General features: G+C 39.1%; 1 protein-coding gene across 5 annotated transcripts in view; it reads right to left on the reverse strand.

Annotated features, from left to right (window-relative positions):
- THSD7B (thrombospondin type 1 domain containing 7B) overlaps positions 1 to 21,794 on the reverse strand; it is a 293,426-nt gene that overhangs the window by 126,249 nt on the left and 145,383 nt on the right. For all 5 annotated transcript variants that reach the window (XM_052674802.1, XM_052674807.1, XM_052674806.1 and 2 more), the window contains 4 exons: positions 11,596 to 11,787; positions 7,828 to 8,062; positions 5,565 to 5,680; positions 79 to 211 (listed from right to left, as the gene is read on the reverse strand). In XM_052674802.1, coding sequence (XP_052530762.1) covers positions 79 to 211; positions 5,565 to 5,680; positions 7,828 to 8,062; positions 11,596 to 11,787 — 676 coding nt within the window. The remainder of the gene's footprint in view (positions 1 to 78; positions 212 to 5,564; positions 5,681 to 7,827; positions 8,063 to 11,595; positions 11,788 to 21,794) is intronic.

Below are 21,794 nucleotides of genomic sequence, written 5' to 3' on the forward strand. Positions count from 1 at the left end.
TGGATGATCCCACAGGATTAATTTCTGAAGAAATGGAAGCCCACAAGAAAGAGACTGATTCAAAGCTAACACTGTTACCTATAAACTGGACAGACGGGAATGTCTTCACATTCTCTTTCCTCATACAAGGTGTCTGGGCATGCCTGTCCCCCATTGGCAGCATCCTGAATGATAATCCTGTACCGAGACTGCTTAACTGCTGTGGCATTGCCTGTAAAACACAGAAAAATGCTTTCCAGACACAGTTGGTACGCTGAGTTAGTCATCTTGCTGTTTTGGTTCAAGATTTCTCATGTTACATTTACATTGTGAAACTGTGAATCCTCATAAAGAAGGGGTGGCTGTTGCATTGAGCCAAAAACTACCATTATTTTCTTTAAAATTACAAGCAGTTCAGAAAAGTAGCATCATAAATCCATAGTTTGAGACATACTTAAAAACGGCTTTTTTACAGAACATCACAGCAGACAAGAAAATAAGTACAAGCAAATGCTAAAACATCTGAGCAGGAAAAAAGAAAATTAAAAAAAAAATGCAACTGTTACAATGGAAGATTTTGTATCCTGGTGGTCTCAGGCTACTGCCAGTAAGCCATCTGCACTAATCTAGGAGTTACAGATGGAGTCTTCCTGATAAGAAAGCCATCACAACCAATGGAGACTAATTCTCTCCTTAGCGTGAGTACACACAAGCTCAATGAATCTGGAAACACAGCTCACAGTGTATGTATGGCACACAACGCAGCACAGGAGACAGGACTTGCACTAGTCAGAATTGGGAAGCTGAAACTGAGAGCTGGTGTAACTGTTGTGCATGGCAACAATTGGGGAAAAATGAAAAAAAAAGGTTCTTAATAAAATATTAATATAATTTTAATAATTCTAGAGTAGGAAAACCCATCCTATGATTGACAGTGGACTTCATAAAATTTGTGGAAAATGGTGAATAACAGAATTATTTTTCCAGCTCAAGATAAGGGCAAGGCTGCAGTAGCAAATCTCAGAGATTCCTACATCACTTACTATCTTGTAGTTGTCCTTCGCCTTAGAACCACCCATTAATGGTATCAACGCAAACAGTCAAGTTTTTCAGACAAATATAAAATAGAGTAGGGACAAGAACAATTTTCTGTAGGACTCTCCTTGGTTCCTATTCTAGTTTGATTGTGAAAAGTTTGGAATCTTCAACCAACTGATTGGAAGCAGCAACTGCAAAGGACCAGGGCATTCTGATGGACAAGTCAACCAGGAGGCAGCCATGCACTACAGCAAAGAAGGGTGAAGGAAAGGGAGGCTTTGCCTCTGCTGGATGCTGGTGAGCCATCTTGGGGCTGTGTCCAGTTCTGGGCTCCACAGGACATGGAGGACAGAACACTGAGCAAGTTCACTGAACAGACATAAAGATAATTTAGGCACTGAAGTGTCTGACACATAGAAAAAAGCAAGCAGAGCTGGAACTGCTCACCTGGAGAGAAGAAAGTTTGAGGACTGTATCAGTATACTTGACCAGGGGCCAAAAAGGAGATGGAGTAACACTTTTCACAGTGATATTTACTGAGACATTTTTCAAGGAGCTCAGTATGCATTTACAATGATTTAATTCAAGCCACTTGTTCCTCATCTTTCTGATAAAAGTTTCATGTGTCAAAAATCTACCACTTCCCTTAATTAGAGCAGCTACGCTGTCAAAAGAGGAGATTAAATTTACTGGGCATGATTTGTTCTCAACAAATCCAATACTGACCAGTTTATCATAATCTTATTCTTAAGACACTTATATTTCAAGTAATAACTACTTCTCATGCTTTTCTACGTAATGAAGTTAGGATGAATGATCTATAATTTCCTTGACCTTTCTTTTGAGTTTTGTTGGTTTTTTTTTATTCTTGGGGTTTTATTTAGTTCTTTAGAACTTAGCAATTTCTCACACAGAAGGCAACCACGAGATGCTCTGGCATTGCTTCCTTTTCTATTCATACAGCCCTACCGACATGGAAACAGATGATTCATTGAAATATTTATTCTTGAGTCCATTCCTCTCCTGACAGCAGACGGGAATCAACAGCAGCACAGTACATTCGCCAGTAAGTATTGGACATATCTTCCATCCAGCTTCCACTTACTTCCAATCCATTTCTGTTACTCAATCCACTTTCCTATTGGCTAAAACTTAATTTGCATTCTTGATATCATACTTTCAAGCACTCCTTAAAATTTACCTTCAGTTACATACTTGTTTCTAATTTCTGCAAAACAATTTGGAAATAAAAAGATTTTGAACAATTCTGATGAAAAGATAAAAACAGCCATGTTTGATGTTTTCTCTTCCATGTTTGAAGCTGCTGGCCCTACTAGCTACTAGCAGGATATTTATTTGGGATAGAAAGTGAAAAAAGTAGAGTGCTGTTGGGTTCTAGCCTTTTGTACAGTCTTCCTTGGTATCTTCCATACCTTCCACACTCTTGTTTGCATGCAACATGTTCACCAGAGGTGCAGCTATCTATTTGCTGGATTTGTTGAAATATGTAGCAGAAATGTCTTTCTGCTACTGCTATTTTTTCCCTTTTCCTAAGAATCATGAACTTTATCTCTTTCTTTGTGATGATTTTCTAATTCAAATTGTCTACCACCATTAGAATCTTAGCCATTTTCTTCCTATTAATCAGAATCAAATCTAAATGAGCTTCCCACAGTAATTTTCTCCACCTCAAGAAACTAAATTATCCTCAACATTTATTGCACATTACTCAAACCCCATTTTCAAAATTGAATTTCCTCATTGGCTTTTTTACAGGATTCCTTACAAATGTTACTGAATGTAATTTTTATATCTCATTTAAGATTGTTACAGCTTGATTTTCCAAGGTATTAACATTATATAGGACTGTTCATGTAAAGGTAAACTTCAGCTGACTTCAAGTAAGTTATGACCGTTTGCCATTCTGAAAAATCAAGTCCCAGGATCTCAAGACAAATTCCATGCCGTCAACTCCGCAACTCAGAAAATGCTATTTGAGAATTCTGGGAGTGTCTTACCTTGCTTCTATTCCCACCCACCTGTCCCATCTCCAGTCTTCTCTCTTTACCCACAGATTCGTACAACTTCTATCAATCCACTCCTTTCATTCCTCTTTTGCTCTCACATCTTTGCTTTCTCTCCATTTGACCCCCACAGCTTTGCTGGCACTCTGCTCAGGGCTAGTAAACGTGGATTACTGTCAGATGAGGGACAAACTTATTGCTCACTACTAAAAAGCCCAGCTTTATCTTGATAAAATCGCTGTCGCAGCTTTTACAGAAAGCATTCAGCTTCATCTTTCGTGCTTCTGACTCTGGAGAGAAGGGCACAGACTGGTCAGCAAAAGACTCTACGAGCACACAAATAACAGGGACAGATCCTCTAAGATTTCAATCACCAAAATCAGAGCTGTCTCCAGTATTGTTGTGCACATAAGAGTTTCGAAAGCCTAAGATTAAGCTTGACCATCTCTGGTTGTTTTATGAAATCTGATAGTGGCAAATCCTTGAGAGAAACTGACACAAGATAAAAGCCATTGGAATTTCTAAATGAGGGAACCAACTTTAATGTTTCAAATATGTTTTAAGTCATGGAAACTGGATAGTTACTGTCTAAAACTTTGTGTAAACTAGCGCACATGAAACCATTAAGCAACAATGAAATTGCTGACCTTCACTCTGGGTAACCAATGTAAAGAAGTACTCACGTCGCCATCTATTTATTGAGACTTTTGTTTTGATCTCATTTTAAAGCTATGCTGACAGAACAGAGAGCACATCACCCATGCTAAAAGCAGATACCTCTCTATTCACCATCACATACAAAAAAAAACATTGCTCATTCAAACCATTTCATTTTCCAAAACCTCCATGCCGGTTCTCTGAATCTTGCTTCAATTCATCCTCAAAGACCCATTAAAAGAGATAGATTATATGGGAGTGCGGTAGACAGTTGTCACCTTTAAGTATCTGAAATGGCAGAGAATCAATAACTCGCAACAACCTCTGTGTTCCTGACTCACCAACAGGTGTTTTGATTCAATTGCACTTCTTTTGTGAATTATGTCGTCCGTCCATCTGTTATTGCCCTACGTTCACTGCTGTCTACACTTCTGAGGTATGAGATAATTCTTTGCCAGAAGACAGCCTCTTGTCTGATGACATTTAAATGTAGGGAAAATGTCAGCTTTTTACTGTTAGATAGTAAAGTTGGATGCACTTTCTCAGATAAACTACAAACAGCTTAACTGGTAAAGTTCTGTGTAAACCTGATTTAGTGGCTGCATGTTTGTCTAAGCTCTCATCTTCTGCTGGTATACATTTAATTTTAAATCTGTCAGGCAATACCTGCTTCTGCTTGATTTGCTTAGTAATTCACCATCTGTATATTGTTTTCATTAAATATAACTTTCCTACAAAGCAACAAAACCCTGAACGACTCCCATACACATTGCATTTTTGAAATTTCATTACCACGCTGAGGTTTTAATTGTGCAATGCAAATTAAGAAAAACTTGCAGTGCAGCCATATCAATAACAGATCTAGCAGAAAGCAAACTCCCCCATCTAAGAAGTTTTAATTTAGAATTATATTAAAATGATAACACTGCCAAGTAGGTTAAATAATTAATTTCTTCTCATTTTAATTGTAGACTATTATTTAATAAACAAAGTAATTTACCAGGTAATTTATTCTACTTCTTCATAGGCAGCTCATTTAAAGTCTAAAAATAAATTGCTAATTAAAACAGGATTCACTGTTTTAGAAAGAACTCATTTTCCTATAAAATCTTACAAGGACTATGATAGAGCATCCACTGAGAACTTTGAAGGGCAAGGAAGCTGCCAAAAAAAAGGAAATATTCTGGTAACTATGAAGTCTTTCATCTCAACAGTTAATGAAACACATAAATTTCTCACAAAAGCCAACACTAGATCATTATAAAGGATCTTCACTAAACATCTAGCATACAAAAGCTAACCAACTAGATCAGAGAAACATATGGTCCTTAGAAAACCACAAAGGGTTATCTACACAGCCCTGTGCATACATTCAGATTGGAAATAAATTTCATACAACACAGCACTTCCACATACAACAGAGGAGCCCTGGACTTTCATCTTTGAAGTTTCTCCCTCAATGCATGGCATGCTGAATCTCAAGCTCTTTCATGACCCTCCTGTAGGCATTAGGTAGAAGGACAACATGGTGGGAAGATGCACAATGAGAAAAAGGTTTTGGGTCTTTGCAGATCTGACAACTTGTAGCCTTCCCTGCCCATTGGTATCTGCATTTCCCACTTCAACAGTAGCAGCACCAGCAGCCTGAGTCTCTGCCTGAGACCCTCAACACCTGGTAGGAGCCTTTGCTGGGGAGAGTGTGGAGTTGCCAAAGTCTCAGCAGTAATTGGGAGAGGTGAAGGCACATGGCATGCACAGAGGATATCTGGAAAGCCCTCATGGGGATCCTCGGGCCCCTCCATCCTTTTCTCATGGCCACGGATGTAATCAATTGCCCGAAATTCTGTTCTCTTTTTATAGGCTTACCAGGTTGACATGCTGTTGGGCAGCGAGTCCACTCACTGAAAGGCGTAACGATGCAGTCCTTCTTGCAGGGCAGGAGACATGGTCGCATAATCTCAGGTCTGGTGGAATCTGGACATCTATAAGTACAAATGCAGAGATGCCATTTCCTCAACAAACAACAAATCTGCAGGGAAATGTTCAGCTCATAAGACTCTCACAGTGCTGTGAGCCTGATGCCACACCACAGGAATCTCTCCTGCTCACAGCAAGTCTCATTTCCAATCCACTTTGCACGCCTGTAACCAAACCGAAGTTAGAACACGTGCATGGATTTTTAAAAATATTGAGTTTGGCCTGATGACTACAGAGTAAATGTAACACTATCTGCTGCCTAAAACACAATGCTCACTGGAGCAAAACAGATATATTTATTACCAAACTGAGTCTGTAATTTAATCCTGTTTAACATGACATACAACAGCCTTCTATTCACTTGCAACTGTGTGGAAGGACTGATGAGATATTCTCCTACTTTCAAACCACTAGGAAATTCAAAAGCAGCTTGAAGCCATCTTTGTGCCTTTTCCCAAGGTGCAGAAAGAGCTTGTAGGACAGAAGCTGGGGAAAGTTGTACTACACAGTATGGGAAAAGAAATCTGATTTTTTTGTTTGCATCAATTTTTAACTCTGAAATGAAAAACATGTGATGCATATTCTAATAAATGCTTCAGACACAGACAATCAATATTTAAAAACAAAAAGGGTGGAAAAAGCACAACTTTATGGGAATGAGCACATCATGCATTTCAAGTAGGGGATCAGAAAGGGAATTACTCTTTTCTAATTTTCATTAATTTGTAGTAGAAAGATCACTCAAAAATACTTAGGAACACAGGCAATCTAAAATGATCAGAACTGAAAGAATATGCCATTAAATCGCTCTAGGAAAGAAAATAAACCTTGCAGTCATGATTCTGCTACTGAGATGGTAATAGGATACTGAAAGGTATAATTTAGAAGAAAATAAAGAGACATTTGTCCTCATTAAGCGTAACTATTCTGAGGGGCAGAATTCTGTTATCCAACCAGTAAGGTGCTGAAATATTTTTACGCTGAAATTCTAGCTTTACTCAACATTCTGTGCCTTGCAACTGCCTTAAATTGCTGCGTAGGTTTTTATCATGAGATTGGGAAAAACGCAGCCCAACGGCACACAAAGGTTATTAATTCCCATAATGTAGCCCATTTCTGAAGCCACATTAACGGCGGGCTTTCGCAGCAGCAGTTCCAAATGCAATATTACTTTGGGTCAGTTTTCATCAAGTCAGACATAAACCATGTCAGTGGAACATCCACTTCCCCTCAGATAGCCTCAAAAAGTGGAGAGGGGAAAACCTATTTTAGACATTATATAGCTCTACAAACAATATGTTTAATTAGACAAAGTTTCAGCATATCAATAGATTCTAGATATAAATGAGTATTAGATTTCTTTCTCTTTATTTAATTAATCCCATTAACCTCAAGAATTTTAATTAACTTTGCAGAAATCAACACAGTCTGCTTATACCAACAGGATTGTTTGAGAGCTGCCATAAGAAATGAAACTCGGTTGTAAGTCTCCAGACTCATTATCAGTGGAAAAAATAATTAGCAATGTCTTGATTTTTTTGATATTAGGGAAAACATCTGTGCTACTTATTTTCCTCACTCAGCGAAACAAAGCAAAATTCAGAACACTTGTACTGCAGAATACACAATTGTGTGGTGTTGGTATTGCATTATAACAGCTATATAAATCAACAGAACGATACGTATCACAAAGGTTCTGCCTCCTCATGGTGTAAATAAAATGCAAACTCTACTTATTTTTTTCTATTTTATTAAAGCATTGTTAATAATGTATTAATGAACGTTATGTCCAGGCATACTTTGTGTTTTCCACACACCAGTCCTTGAGGAAAAGCATTTGCAAAAAAATCTGAATTAGAATAATAGAGGAGCTACAGCAAACAAGATCTATAGCACTAAAAGCATGCATTTTCCTTGGATTTACTCACAAAAATTAAAAATGAGATAGCAACTCATTTTTGTTACACATTAATAACCTTTCAACAGTAGTGATGGAATAGCAACTGGAGAATAAGAGCAGAAATGAAATTATTACCAAGTCTGCTGTTTCCCTACACTATCTGAAAATACTCTTAAGTGTAATGTACCGTGACAAATCATCACTTGAGCTCTACAGACAAAGGTGCACCACTAATGACCTCTCCTTGAATACCTTTTAGGTGTAACATGGCCAGAACCGTTCCTCACGCAGAAGACTTTCCTCGTCTGCATGCCCACTCCACAAGTGGCTTCTCCGCTCCAACTGATGGTTGCGTTCAGTGCACTGAGCAACACATCTTCAGAACAAGAGCTCCAGGGGGAGGTTTCCCAGAAGAAATGCACACATGGGTGATCGTTACAGGTGCGGTGCTCCTGCAGGGCTCGGTCAGGAGGACAGGCTTTTCCACCTGGAAAGCATGAGAGGAACAAAATATTTTATCTCGTGACACGCGGCAAAAGGTGGCAGTGGAAAAAAAAATGATTGTGATGGGTTTGCTTCACATCTTTTTTGTTTGTTTGTTTTGTTTTTTTTTTTTTCCCTTTTTTTTTTTTTTTCAAACTAAATAAATAAATAAAGCTTAAATAAAGCTGCTGACCTTTATGGCTGCAGCAACAACTTCCTAAAATATTGTTTCCTCATTAAACTAGCCTTGCATAAAATTGCATTCTGATGCATAATGGAAACAGAAAGAGGCAAAGTATATTTCTGAGTTACCTTATTGATACTCCTACACACAGCCAAGTTGATTCCATTTAAATGGCAGTATCACTCAGCAAACATGCAATTATCCTTAGAGACAAATTAAGCATTATTTTTATGCTCATTCTACTTGCTAATTTCCAAAGGAGGAACATTGCTTCCTAATATTTGGACTACATTCTCGGAGCAGTATGGGCTGCTAACCCATACTGATGGAAAATTGTTATTACTGATACAAAGCTGATAAAAAGTCTGCAAATCAAGCTGGAAAAAACTTAAAAGACTTCGAGTCTCAAGCCTTTATTTGTCCTGAGAGCATTGTCCAAATTCACGTGCAGAATTTGCTAAGATATCACATTTTGTCAGCAACTTGTAATAAATCTACGAAATACAGGAGTAGGAACAGTCTCCCCAGAAGCCTTAACGCTCTAGCCATGGGTCTGAATTGAGTCCATAAAAGCTGCAGACATTCATAGCTCAAAAGCTAGAGAGTAATGCAATGAAATTGTAACCGTAAGCACTGTCATTTTTGGAAGAAAGAAGCAAAAATGACTACAATCAAAATCATTCTCTTCCTGGATGGAGGAACTGGCAACTTATGACACAGCACATGTACATCTAAATTAAAGTTACACGTTTTGAAAGAACTGAAGTGCCGGGGCCAGACACCACACGACTCAGAGCACCTTTATGCCCTAACTAAAATCAACGGGAGATGAAGGCAATATTGCCCTTCTAAGGAATGCTGATCATCTTGCAGGACTGAGCCTTCTGAAATGAAGCATGACCCCAAATGGTCACATAACACTCAGGAAAGAGAGGGACAGGAATTTCTTAGCACGTTGATTTGGATAATCGCGCCACATTACTGTTCTCTTTTTCTTCTTTCCCATGAAAATGGACTGCTCCATATCATGTTCAGTCTCTGAAAGGTTTAGTATGATGATGGAGTGGAAAACGCCTCTGGGTATCTTACTTTCCTGAAAACTTCCAGGCAGAAAAAACTGCTTGTGTGCTTGAGCACATGTAAAAAAAAAAAAAAAAAAGCAAAAAGGAAATGGCAAAATATCTGGTCCATTAGACAGAATAAAAGAAAAAAAAGGGAGGAAAAAAAAAAAAAAATCTAACAAAACTTGGGCTTCCCTTGGAAAAATTGCGTGTTTCATTGTCGTTTTTTTCCAACATCCGCAGTAAGGAAGCTCTCTTAAATCACCAAGTGTAATAACAAGGCAGTTTTAATTTCAGAACATAAGTAATGCCTTTCATAAGTAATGTCTGTTAAGCCTAGCAGTCTGCCAACAAAACTGGCAGTAGATGCTGTTCAGAAAAAGCATGAGAGCTCAGGCTCTTTCTGCAGCTCATTCACAACTTTTGTACAAGGGAAGTAGGACAGGACAACTCTCTCTAGCCCTTTTAGTCATCTTTTATGGACCTTTTAGGGACCAGCTGTTCATCAGTTCCTCAAATCTATTTTACATCTGCTGAGACTGGCTATCTCATTCACCTTTTGTGAATTTTCCAAAGTTTGCTGTGTTAATAGACATCTTTTAAAAGTGATTTTAAAGTACCCTCTTGTAGTTTTATCAACTGCATCCTGGTTTTCACGTAATGGCATTCTGGTGAACAGTTTGGAGAAAATGAGCTGAGAGTTTGAACTGAGGTCAGACTATGAGATGGCATCCAGGAGTGCCAAGAGCACAGCCAAGGCCAACATTGCCTCTGTTGAGAGCAAATGAAATACGATCTTCAATGGCTGGCAGAGCTTTGGTGGCTCACTAAGAGCTGCACACGAGCATGTCAGGTTACATGACATCACCTTACTACTGCCACAGCACTACTAAATCCAATTTTGCTACGTTTCCCCAACTTCTCATCTTCTGTCTGACTCTATATGCTAAAATACTTCATTCATCTTTAAAGATGTTCAGAAACACTTGGGGTGTTTGGCTTTATTAATGAATTATTCCTCTCTAAGGAGCCTGAAACACTCAGTTCAAAGCATTGTATTTCTGTTTACTGTGTTTCAGGTTATGTATTCTTGAGATCACTGAGCTTCTGCACTTCTAGAATTCATTTCTTCAACACTAGCAATAGCACAGCCTTTACATTCACAATTCCACATAAGTCTATTATTTAAATGTTCCCACCATGGAAAAAACAAAACCAACTTTACTTTTCAGTTTAATTATTCTCTAGCATATAGACTTTTTTACTAGTAGTTATTATCATTCAATCAACAATTACATAGCAGTTTTCATCCTGAAGGGTCCCAATTTTCTTTGCAAGTGCTTATGATGTTTATATGAATACAGAATATTCATATGAGCAAGAGTTTGCAGGATCAAGTCCTTACACTGCCCCAGAAAGAGTAGGTGGTTTTAATGATAATTTACAAAATGGCACTTAACAGAGGTTCTCCTGGACTGGATTTGCATCTGAAGTGTTTTGGTGATGGATTAGATGCACACAGTGTTAACAATGGTAGATATTTTCTGTTGTGTCAACAAGGCTTGAGTCTGTTAGATCTGTTCACGCTTTATGCATTTTTATGTGCCCACAGTGGTATCATTCAAATTCTCCGTGATAAACCAGTACAGAATTTCATTACTGTATGTGTACCCAAAGTTAGAAGACTATCATTTTAATAAGACATAATCTGTGTCAACAATTGTATCACTGTGCTGTTGGTACATTAAACTTGAGGTACGAGATGCATCCATGAACATCCAGCAGAAATTACGTACATTCATCAAAAGTTATTTACTTATTCCAACAGAAAAACAAGGTTAACACATTTCAGGTTTGCATTAATAAAAGAAACAGGTCCTCTTCTATTTCCTTGTTTGACACAGCTCACTGTTCTGTTTTAAATCGATACTAATATGTTACCATATAAAAACACTTCCATGTTAAGCTTCCATGTCATGCTGTAATTTCATTACTATAGGATGTATCTCTCCTGAACAAATTCACACCCAGTCCTAAACATACAATAACTCATAGGCTACAGCAAATAATTTTGAACCATGACAGAATTTCTCTAAATAACTCATGCATCTGTGATTAATTCAAGCCTAGAAAGATCTTTTAGTTGCTAGGCATAAAGGATAGACAAGATGTATTATTTCTCATTGCTTCAGTATTGGCACTTGCTCTGATCTAAACACAGCTTGGCAGAGGAACACAAGTCAATTCATTAAACAAACAAATAGCAACTAATTTAAAATATTTACCACTTACCTTCTGCCGGAAGGGCCAAGATGGACCTACTCCTGCTTTGGCTTCCCTCTGCAATTTTACTGGAGCATGAATGGGAGCATGGGGACCACTGGGACCACTCACTGAGCACACAGTCTGTTGCACAAGGGATTTCACAAGCCATGACATCAGGACGTGGAAGCTCTGAGCAAAGGTGATATGGTACTTCTTCACCTAGAGCAAACAAAACAAAACAAAGCAAACAGAGGGAAGTTTGACTTGCTTCACTATCAATGCTTTCTATCATACAGAGTGACTTGTTGTCAAATATCTGCCCAGCAGCAGAGGAATACGCTACAAAAGAACACATGGTTAGGCTTCAGGCTTGAAAGTATAATAGCTGAACAACCACCTAAAAGGCTTTCTTCAGAAAATAAAAATAAAAAAACTATAACTACAGAACCTACTTCCCACAACATAAATTATGCAAGTCCCTACAGAAGACAGTTTTCTTCTGCCTGCAGGTCAGAAAAGCATCTAATAGATGTACTGGTTGTTCTCCTGTGACCTCCCTAGAAGTGACCATGTACCACTTCTGAATGTGCTAGGAGATCCAAAATAACAGCTCAACTAAACAAACCACATCCAAGAAGAAATACCTTCTGTGGGAACAAACTAAGGGACAAGGACTAGAAGTATACATCCTGATGAGAAGAATCTCTTAAAAATCCTGTTCAACATGAATGCAGGAAACTGGAGGGTTGAGGACATCAACCAAAAGATCGTCTGACAGAGTGAGCAGCAGAATAGAGCACACAGGAGGGATGTTGGGTGGAGCAGAAGACATAGGGCTATGTTTTAAAAAGTAAAATAGAACATAACTCTATTTTAGCAAAGGAATAACAATGGAAATGTCCGGTAATTTCATTAAATTACATAGACTTCACAAGGACACAATAACTGATGAAGTTTCATAAAAAAAAAGCTACAAAGTTTTCCATTCTCCTCTGAAGTTTCTTTAATTATGAATTCAGGAAAAAAACATAATGACTATCCAATCTCAATTATACTTAGAAAAATAAAATAAAATTTATAATGACAACAACAGAGTAACACTGGCTCTTCCACAATACTTTACAGGAACAGGGCCTGTAACAAGGCAGCCCAAGATGCAATTATAAGCACAAGGATAGAAATCTGGATTGCTTTTGCAAGACAATTCATGTACAAGTGTGTAAATAAGAGAAGGAGGCTGCTACTGAGACTGCATAAAGCTGTCAGTAGCGCAGTCCTATTATCTGCAGTTGCATCCCTAAATGAAGACAGGCTCATCGCCCTCAAGGCACAAATAAAACTTTTCAAGCATATTATAAGAAGGAACAGACAACCCAGCCAGGCAATCTGACTGCAAAAATACATTTAAAAATACTTTCTCTTTTTCCATGTGCTTATGTTCATTGGGAAGGGCTTGAAATGCCCACTCGTACTGCTACTTGTTCCAAGGCTGCAGGATAAGAAAATCAAGACCAAAGCCCCCCTTAGAGACAGCCCCACTTCTGAGTAGCACATCTTCTGGCACTGCATTTGGCAACCCCTGCAAATCTTATGCTTAAACCCTTTGTTTTAATTAGTCCATTATTACTGTTGCTCACATAATGCTGACAACTATCTTCAGACAAAACCAGCGTTAAAAAACAGAAACAAACAAACAAACAGATAAACCTGTAAGCCTTACTCCAGCTGTTTCCTTGACTCATTTTAGTGTCAAAAAAATTTTTGACAGCCTGTCTGTTTAGCAGCAGATAACATGAGGGTTTCCTAGGCAGACTTGATTTTAAGAGTCATTGGTACAGTAAAGAGATTATAAGCTTCAATGAAGTACCACAAAACACACACACCCTTCCCTGTCATCGCTTACAGTGACAGGGAGGCATAGGAACCTTCCCACTGATACCTTCACGACTTCCCAAAGATCACCTCTAAGCACCCAGCACCCCACCTAGGTGGCTTCTTCCATGCACAATCCTGGGTGAAAGCAGACATTTGTATTCCCCAGTTCTGGCAAAGAAACAAAATCTGCCTTCTGCTTCTCTCTGTAGGATTTATAACAGGTGACAGCAGCAGCACCGTGAACAGAGGCTGCAATTCAAAGTTCCTCAGCAAAAGGGAGATTTGAGTTTTGCTATAGAGACTGTACCAGTGATTGCATGAAGGTACAATTCAACACTCAGTTTGATCTATGTTATAGCTCTCCTTGCTGTGTTCGGGTTTAATTGCTGGCTGTTATTAACGCAGAAATGCACCGCTCTGCACCAAGTGCCTCGCAGAGAGATCTCAGAAAACCACCATATATTACAAAAGAAGGTAATGCCTCTTATTTCCTATGAAAAAAATACTCTAACAGGATGCATATCAAATGTGCTTTATGCACCATCGCAGACTTACAGAAGATATTAAATTCTTCACAGCTTCTAAATTGTCCACCCAAAACCTTGAAGGTAGAATTCTTACTGCAGATGTTCACAATAATCTTTCTAGAGGAGGCCTTCTCTTGGCTAAATAACACTTTAAGCAACTAAATTACCTACATGCAATACGAATTCCCCTCCAAGTATGTGTTTAGATCTCAAGCTGCAATATCTGAAATCAGCCATGGAGAGCTGTGGGGTGGCAGGGAAGGATGCAGTCCTTGTGGAAGCCACTCACCCTTCAGGAAAACAGAGCAGGAGACAGCACTGACAATGACTGCTGCAACTCTGCTCCCTGGTCAGAATTTTAAGAATAGAAATGATGACACCGCAGTGAAGTTCATCTTGTAATAACCAGGAGTTAAACTCAGTGACAGATCAGAGCACAGAGGTTTTTCTTCAGGTCTCCCATCTCCCCCAGTCAGAACCTTCTCTTGATGTGAAACTACTTCTTGGCCACAAATTGCTGCAATGCTGGTATAAACTTAGAGCACTGCGCAGCAGTAAGCACCAACGCCCAAAGCAGAAGGGCAGAAGACACTTCTAAAGAAAAACAAAAGGTTGTTTAGTTCTTGAGGCGTCCTCTCATTAGCATGGAATGGATCCAAATGCATCCAACCCACCTCAGGGGTTACTGCCACAACCCTCACTGTCTCTCCTTCAGGTCTTGCTTGCTCATTTTGTCTTTCTCCCACCTTGACATTGGCAGAGTGCCCAGAATTAGTCTCAAGGAACTACGTTTGCTCTGATGAGTATTTTTTCCTGCTGTGACCCTCAGGAGTGCAAAGCCAAGCAGTTGCTGAGATGCAGCTGGAGGACTGGTAAGGACAATATCGACTGAAGAGCTTCATCCTCACGCTGAGAACACTTGGGTGGAAATTAAGTAGGGCTCTCATTGGAGTGAACCTCTGGAAATGCTTTCTATCCTTGTGAAACCACTGCTAACACAACTGCACGTGGAAAGCACTAGCTGCAAAACTGAACTTCTACCTGCATTTTATGAGTCACAGCTGTTAAGCAATGTATGCTACATCAGTTACACAACAGATAACGTTTTCAACATAGTTAAGATTGAATCCTTTTTATCCCATAGTTAGATTATAATAAATATGAACATAGAATTTTTGCAAACGTATTTGGTAATAAGTTGATTATAACCTACTGTACAGGTTCTGTATTTGAATTAGCAAGTCAACAGAAGGAACTACACAGAGAAACACAGACCAAGATGAATTTTTGGTTCATCTTATAAACAAACAAAACTCTTCCCAATGGGCAAAACAGAACAAAGAACAACACAGAACTCTGCTTGAAATATAAAGCTTGTTTTTCCAGAATTTTTTTGATCTTACTGCCATTTCCATTCTAGAAGGAGAAGATACTTTCATGGTTTTGAATAAAGCACTGCACAGTGAGATACTGAATAAACAGCAACACTTCACTCTGCAGAAGTTCAGCATTAAACCCATCTGCCTACTTTGCATGACACCTCTCAGAAATTCCAGCTCCAAAGCAATATTCTTGTTATTCCCAGCAACCCAAGCCCAAATCAGGCTGTCTAGAGCCACATCCAGCCTGGCCTTGAATGCCTCCAGGGATGGGGCACCCACAACCTCCTTGGGCAACCTGTTCCAATGTGTCACCAGCCTCTGTGTGAAAAACTTACAGCTGAATTTCAGATAGTACTGCAATGCTACCTGTAAGTTCAGGAAATTTATTTTTTTGCCCAAGTGGCTGCTGCAAAAATGCTGCATATTTAATGACAATTACCAGTTTGACATCAATATTTCTCCTTGTAGCATTTCAAATTATTCAGTGGAAATAATGAAGCCGTCATCTAAAATACTATACGTATCGTAAAATTTTATTTCCCACTTAAATCTCAGAGAAGAATGACAATAAACTTTGATTAAATACTTGCCTGTAACAGAATAAGATGTCAACAGGCAGTAGTAAATTCAGAGGAATTCATATTGACTGCGTGCCACTTCGCTAACGGCAACCACATTCCGAGAGTGCTGTCTGCTGGCAGTATCTCGGCCCCGGCATCTCATCAACTAACAACATTGTGCTTAAAAGTAATAACACTCACACTACAACAATAGGAGAGATTGCTTATAACAGTGTTCAATATGTTCGTGCTGTAACAAAACCACTGATTCTCCTCCGATGCTTCTGCCAGCCCTGGAGATGAGTGAGGACATGCAGGGACTGCCGTGCCCAGACATCCCACGTTTGAAGAAAGGCTGAGGGAACTTTAGCTGGGAGAAGAGAAAGCTCCAGGGAAACCTCATTGTAGCCTTCCAGTATTTGAAAGGAGAGTATAAACAGGAGGGGAATAGCTGTTTATGAGGGTGGATAGTGAAAGGACATGGAGGAATGGTTTCAAAGCGACACAGGGGAGGCTTAGGTCAGATATTAGGAGGAAGTTTTTCACACAGAGGGTGGTGATGCACTGGAATAGGTTGCCTAAGGAGGTTGTGGATACCCCATCCCTGGAGGCATTCAAGGCCAGGCTGGATGTGACTCTGGGCAGCCTGGTCTGCTGGTTGGCCACCATGCACATAGCAGGGGGTTGGAACTAGATGAGCACTGTGGTCCTTTTCAACCCAGGCCATTCTATGATTTGCTGCCTTCAGCACTTCACTGAAGTTCGTGGCTGATTTTTGCTAATGCTGGTCAAAAGGTAAGAACAGCTGAGAAGAGCAGTGTCAGTTTGTCTAAGCAAGCAGTGGTGTATGGAATAAAATTAATTGCAGTGGTCCATCACTATTATCAGAGTCCCATAGCAGAAAGGACAAATGAAATGGCAATGAAGACAAATGGAGGTAAAGATCTGCCGTGAGAAAAGATGAAGGAGAGAAGAAAAAAACAGCTATTCATAATGGAAAAGAGGAAATAAGTACTAATGCAACCAGGATCATTTTGAGGGAAAAAAGAACAATCATGAAGGTTTTGAATCAAAAGGCTTAGCTAAAATGCAATTAGGAAAACCAATGCATTAGAGAAAAACACTTTCAACTGCATAATGCACTGGAAGAAAAACAATAAAGTTTTGGGTAATAAGAATAAGGAGAAATAAAATAAAAAGGTACAAAAAGAGAATCAGAATAAATTTGAAAAAGAAACAATATGCCTGTAAATACATTATGAAGGCACTGCAAAATCTAGAGGCTGGCCCTCATCCCTGCACCACCCTTACAGCTATGTGCAGCTGGCTCCTTTATGACCATTACAGAGCTTACGAGAAACAGATGAAGTGCATGGAAAGATGAGCTATTTCTTCTTCTTTCCCACTCATCTTCCACTGCAATTTGGACCGTTTACCCACAACTGTTTTTTTCCCTTTTTGTTTATGTAAATATACATAAGAAAATTGATTTGTAGCTCCAAGGAAGTTCCAAGAAAGTGAGCCCTGGTGAGAGGCACTTCAGTGAGCAGCTGGCAAGCCTGCAGAGAGCACCCCAGGTATACCACTGTGGAGTATGCTACAGCAGCTACCAGTCTCCAAGTTAAAAAATAATAGAGCTGCAAGAGTTCCCTACATAGCACACTGGCTTCAATGTATTTCCTACCTCACACACAAAGACAAGTAGTCATTTTTTAAAAACTGCTGTGCATTCACCTGCTGGGCTTGGGAATAAGAGCAGGAGAATTAATTCTATCTTGTGGTTGCACGTACAACTGCTCCTGAATTAAGAGAAATTGCTCACGTGGCACCTGAAGGTAAACATGAGCTTGCTGTATTCACAGAGAAGAGCACATAACTGCAAGTTCCTAATAATTGGTGTTCTGTTCCCTCCCTTTTTACCCCTCTCTCCTAACATCCTTTTCTTTTCCTTCATTATCCCTACAAATTATAAATGAACAAATCTATGCAGGTGGGTTGATCAAGACTGATTACAATTAAGATTTATTGTTGAAATTGATGCTGTAGTATAACTGAAGCAGGTGTCCCTCTGCTTTCTTCCCAGTGTTGCTTTGTTCAAAATGCCAACCAATACAAACTACTGCAGAAACCAATTATGCAAGCAAGTCAAATGCATTTAAATACTATAAGTGTGTGTAATTCCAACACTTTAAGAAAGAAACAATTGTTATGAATTGACTTATTTATTCCAATAGTATATAGAGTCCATCTTAAACACTGTACAGCAGGACATGTCAATTCTAGTGGAGGCATTTGGGCACTTCAATTTAGAATAAACAAAGTGATGTTTTATTCCCACTGCATCACAGCCAGAGATTTCTAAGCACTCCATTTCCACAGAATTAAGGTGCCATCTTCACTCTCAAGGCCCCCCCCCCCCCCCAAAAAAAAAACAAACCCAAAAAAACCAGCCCTGACATATTACACAGGGCAAACTACATTAATGGTGCTCTCAAACTTCGAACAACCCAATAAAGAAAAGTCATGAGAGCATGGAAAAGTGCAATGCTTTTATATCTACTGTTTTGATTATGATTATTTTTTTGTTCTGATTATGCTCCCCTTAAGAATGATGTACCTTGCTGGCTCTTCATAGTCATCAAGGCTATGACTGACTATTATCCAGGCAATATTCCCAAGTAAGACTTGACAATTTGCTACACAGTGTGGAAACCTTTTTCTCTTTTTCTCTTCTAGCCACAGAAATCAGCCCAAGAGGGAGTTTTAATCAACGTAAGACTGAAAAATTGTAAACAAGAATGCAACAGAAATGGTTTATCTAAGCTGGCAAAAGACTTGTTTTCGGAGACAGTGAATGCTAATGATAATAAATAATTGCAAATACCATCTGGAATCTTTGAAAAACATCTTTCTCCAAGTCTGAAATTGAATCTCCACAGAAAGAGGATCAATGCAAAAGAAAATGGAAACAGTAAATTAAAATTAGATTTATGCCAACCTCTTAAAAATAAGTGCTCATTTAAAAGCAGTTAAGACAAAAATGTGTTCTTCGTTCAGATGCAGAGTGTGGCCCAATTGCATACAGCCACTCTGAGCTTCCACAATCCATCAGGCATTGCCATCAGGCAATGCTCAGAGCATGCAGGGCCAAATGCCAGGCTATATTTGCTTTTATTAGTGCTACTAACAGTAGTAGTTCATTTTTCAATTTCGCCTCTAAGTGATGCACAAAACTCAGAACACACTGCACTCAGATGTCCTGGAGAGCTTTAAAAGCTCACACAACAAGACATGCAGTAACACAGACTGACCACCAGCCAAGGGACTCAATGAAGGACTGAAATCTATTCTAGACCAGAGCAATACACACCTTGAACCATTTGGTTTTTGAATAAAAGCTATCACAGTACACACAGCTTTTCCCAGCTATCAAATTACATATCTCAACTGCATAAGATAGTTCTCAGATACATTAAGATACATGAAGATAACCACACCTGTGCTTGAACCATTTGCAAGTTGTAAATTTTAGAAAAATAGGGGTGTTTAATTCCCACTGTATTTTGTGCAGATCATTTAATACTTAAAATGGAGAGAAATCAAATATAGAAACCAATACAAATACTATTTTCCGTGCACTTCTCCTTTGCCCATGAGGTGGAACTTTAATCACATCATAAATAACGATGCCTACATGTTTAGTCAGTATTGCATCACTCCTTTAGTGCCATTTACAGTGCATGTGGACTCCAAACTGCTCCATCCTCTACAAATGACAATACAGTAATGCTGATTACACTGTAACAACAGTTTAGTCCTGTTTACACCTCAGCTACAATGGCATCAATACAAGAATTTGAAGGCAGGAAGCATTTATCATGACCTAAAATACGGAAGGGTTACCTTAGAAGCTACTTAGAGCTATTTTCCATCTCCAGAAAATGTACATAGATTTACAGCTGGTAAGTGTTCTTGGCCTGAAGCTTGCTCTAGATCATGCAGCACTCTCCTCTTCCTTTTCCTCTCTTGGCAAAACTATTTTCCATGGAAGTGCTTGCTCTTTCTCTGCCATTCTGATGACACGAGTGCTGTCACTGAGAGCTGACACAGCAAGACGGAGCACGATGGCAGCACTGGCTGACATTACCATACTCACTGGGAACTGGGGCACTGCCAGCAGAGCAGCACCCACCACAAGATGGACATCGTGCCCCCAAACCTCTGCCCAGCAGGGCATACTGCCCACTGTGTTCTTTCAGAGCTCTCATAGTGTTGGACCATGGCAGCTGACTCCAGATGATGGCACATGGAGCTGGACTATAGGCATTCCACCCATTGCTTGTTTCAGACCAAACAATTGGGGCTTTTGCTTGAAGGCTGTGTTAAAAGGACTTCTAAAAGAGCTAATGCTGCTCACAGAGGAAAAAACAAAGAGGGTAAACACACAGTAACTGAAGAAAAGACGGGAGGAGGAACTGACTTTGATGTCAAAACGTGTTCAAAGTTGGGGTTCTCAGGGTGCTAAAGGTGGGCCTACGTGCTGAGCTGGCAACAACAGCTGCTCTCCCAGTAAGCCTGCAGTGCTGATCTCATCCTTCTTTGTGCTGCTCCACAGCAGTAAAAAGAAAAAAAGGTATGAACTGTAAAGAGCCCAGATAGATACCAGTCAGTAATTCCCTCCCAGGTTTTCCAGTTGTCGTTGAAGTACTATTTTAACTTTGCTACTAGATTAAGGGAAAACACAGAATCAGTAAATGGAATCAGATGAAGGCTTCGCTCCCCCTTTCTAAACGCTTGGAACTGTCAGGACTGTCAGGAGGCATTTGGGCACACTTTTCAAATATAAGAACGGAAACAGAAAAACTAGAGAAAATCTGGATAAAATCTGGTTTTCTACCGCTAAATTTCTTTGCATGAAAAAAGCAATAACCTCTCAGCAACTTAGAAAATATTTCTGTTCTGATTATTCAGCTATTAAAATGGGAAAGTGCCATTTTATGACAATTGCTTTCGGCAGGAGATATTTTACACTGATATTCTGAAGGAATATGCACATAAGGAAGAACAATATTAAAACCTTCAGCGTTAATCTGTATTTTCAAAGCTAAGCACATTTTGACAAACCTTCTAATAGACAGTGTTCAAAATTCATAACATATATGAGCATGATTACATTACTCTAATTTATTTTTTATCCTCTCATGCACAGCAATAAAATTCTACCTTTGAACTTATATTTATTACAACTTTTACTCAACGGAGGGCACGCAGGCATAGAAATATAATAAAGCTCTGCTAATTCCATACATTATTGAAATCCTAACACTGCAAATGCTACCTTACTGTCTTCATGCATACTTAAAATTTCAATTCAGATGCTATTTCATTCAAAGGGCAACTTAAGCAACAGCAAATGCTTCTTTTAGGTTTGTGGATTAACGTAGCAAAATTACATTTTATATCTGTGGAGAAAAAGTAAGGTAAAACAAGTAATACTAAACAAAAGTATTTGTTTAGGTGTTGCAAGTGAAAATTTGATAGATGCTAAATAATTGAGTGCTCCATTCATCAGACTCCTAAGCACTACAAAAACATAGAGCAGGGCAGTGCTAGAGCATAACCTTTGCTTACCCCTCAGCAGCTGTAAACCAGGTCTAATTTCAAAGGTAAAAATCCCACTGGCTCCACCAAACTGGGAACCATGTAGCTACACAGCTTCAAACTACAGGAAACAAAAACAAGTGAAAGCACGGGAAGAATTTAGCCAGCATGGAAAACTCTGTTTCCATGAAAAGTGCAACGCAGTGAACACCTGTGAGATAGGTGCAGAATACAAGTCTCCACACTTGTTTGGAGCTACCTGCTGTCAGATGGAATAAATA

Source organism: Tympanuchus pallidicinctus, unplaced genomic scaffold (genome assembly GCF_026119805.1).
Source record: "Tympanuchus pallidicinctus isolate F22 unplaced genomic scaffold, pur_lepc_1.0 scaffold15, whole genome shotgun sequence".
NCBI lineage: Eukaryota > Metazoa > Chordata > Aves > Galliformes > Phasianidae > Tympanuchus > Tympanuchus pallidicinctus.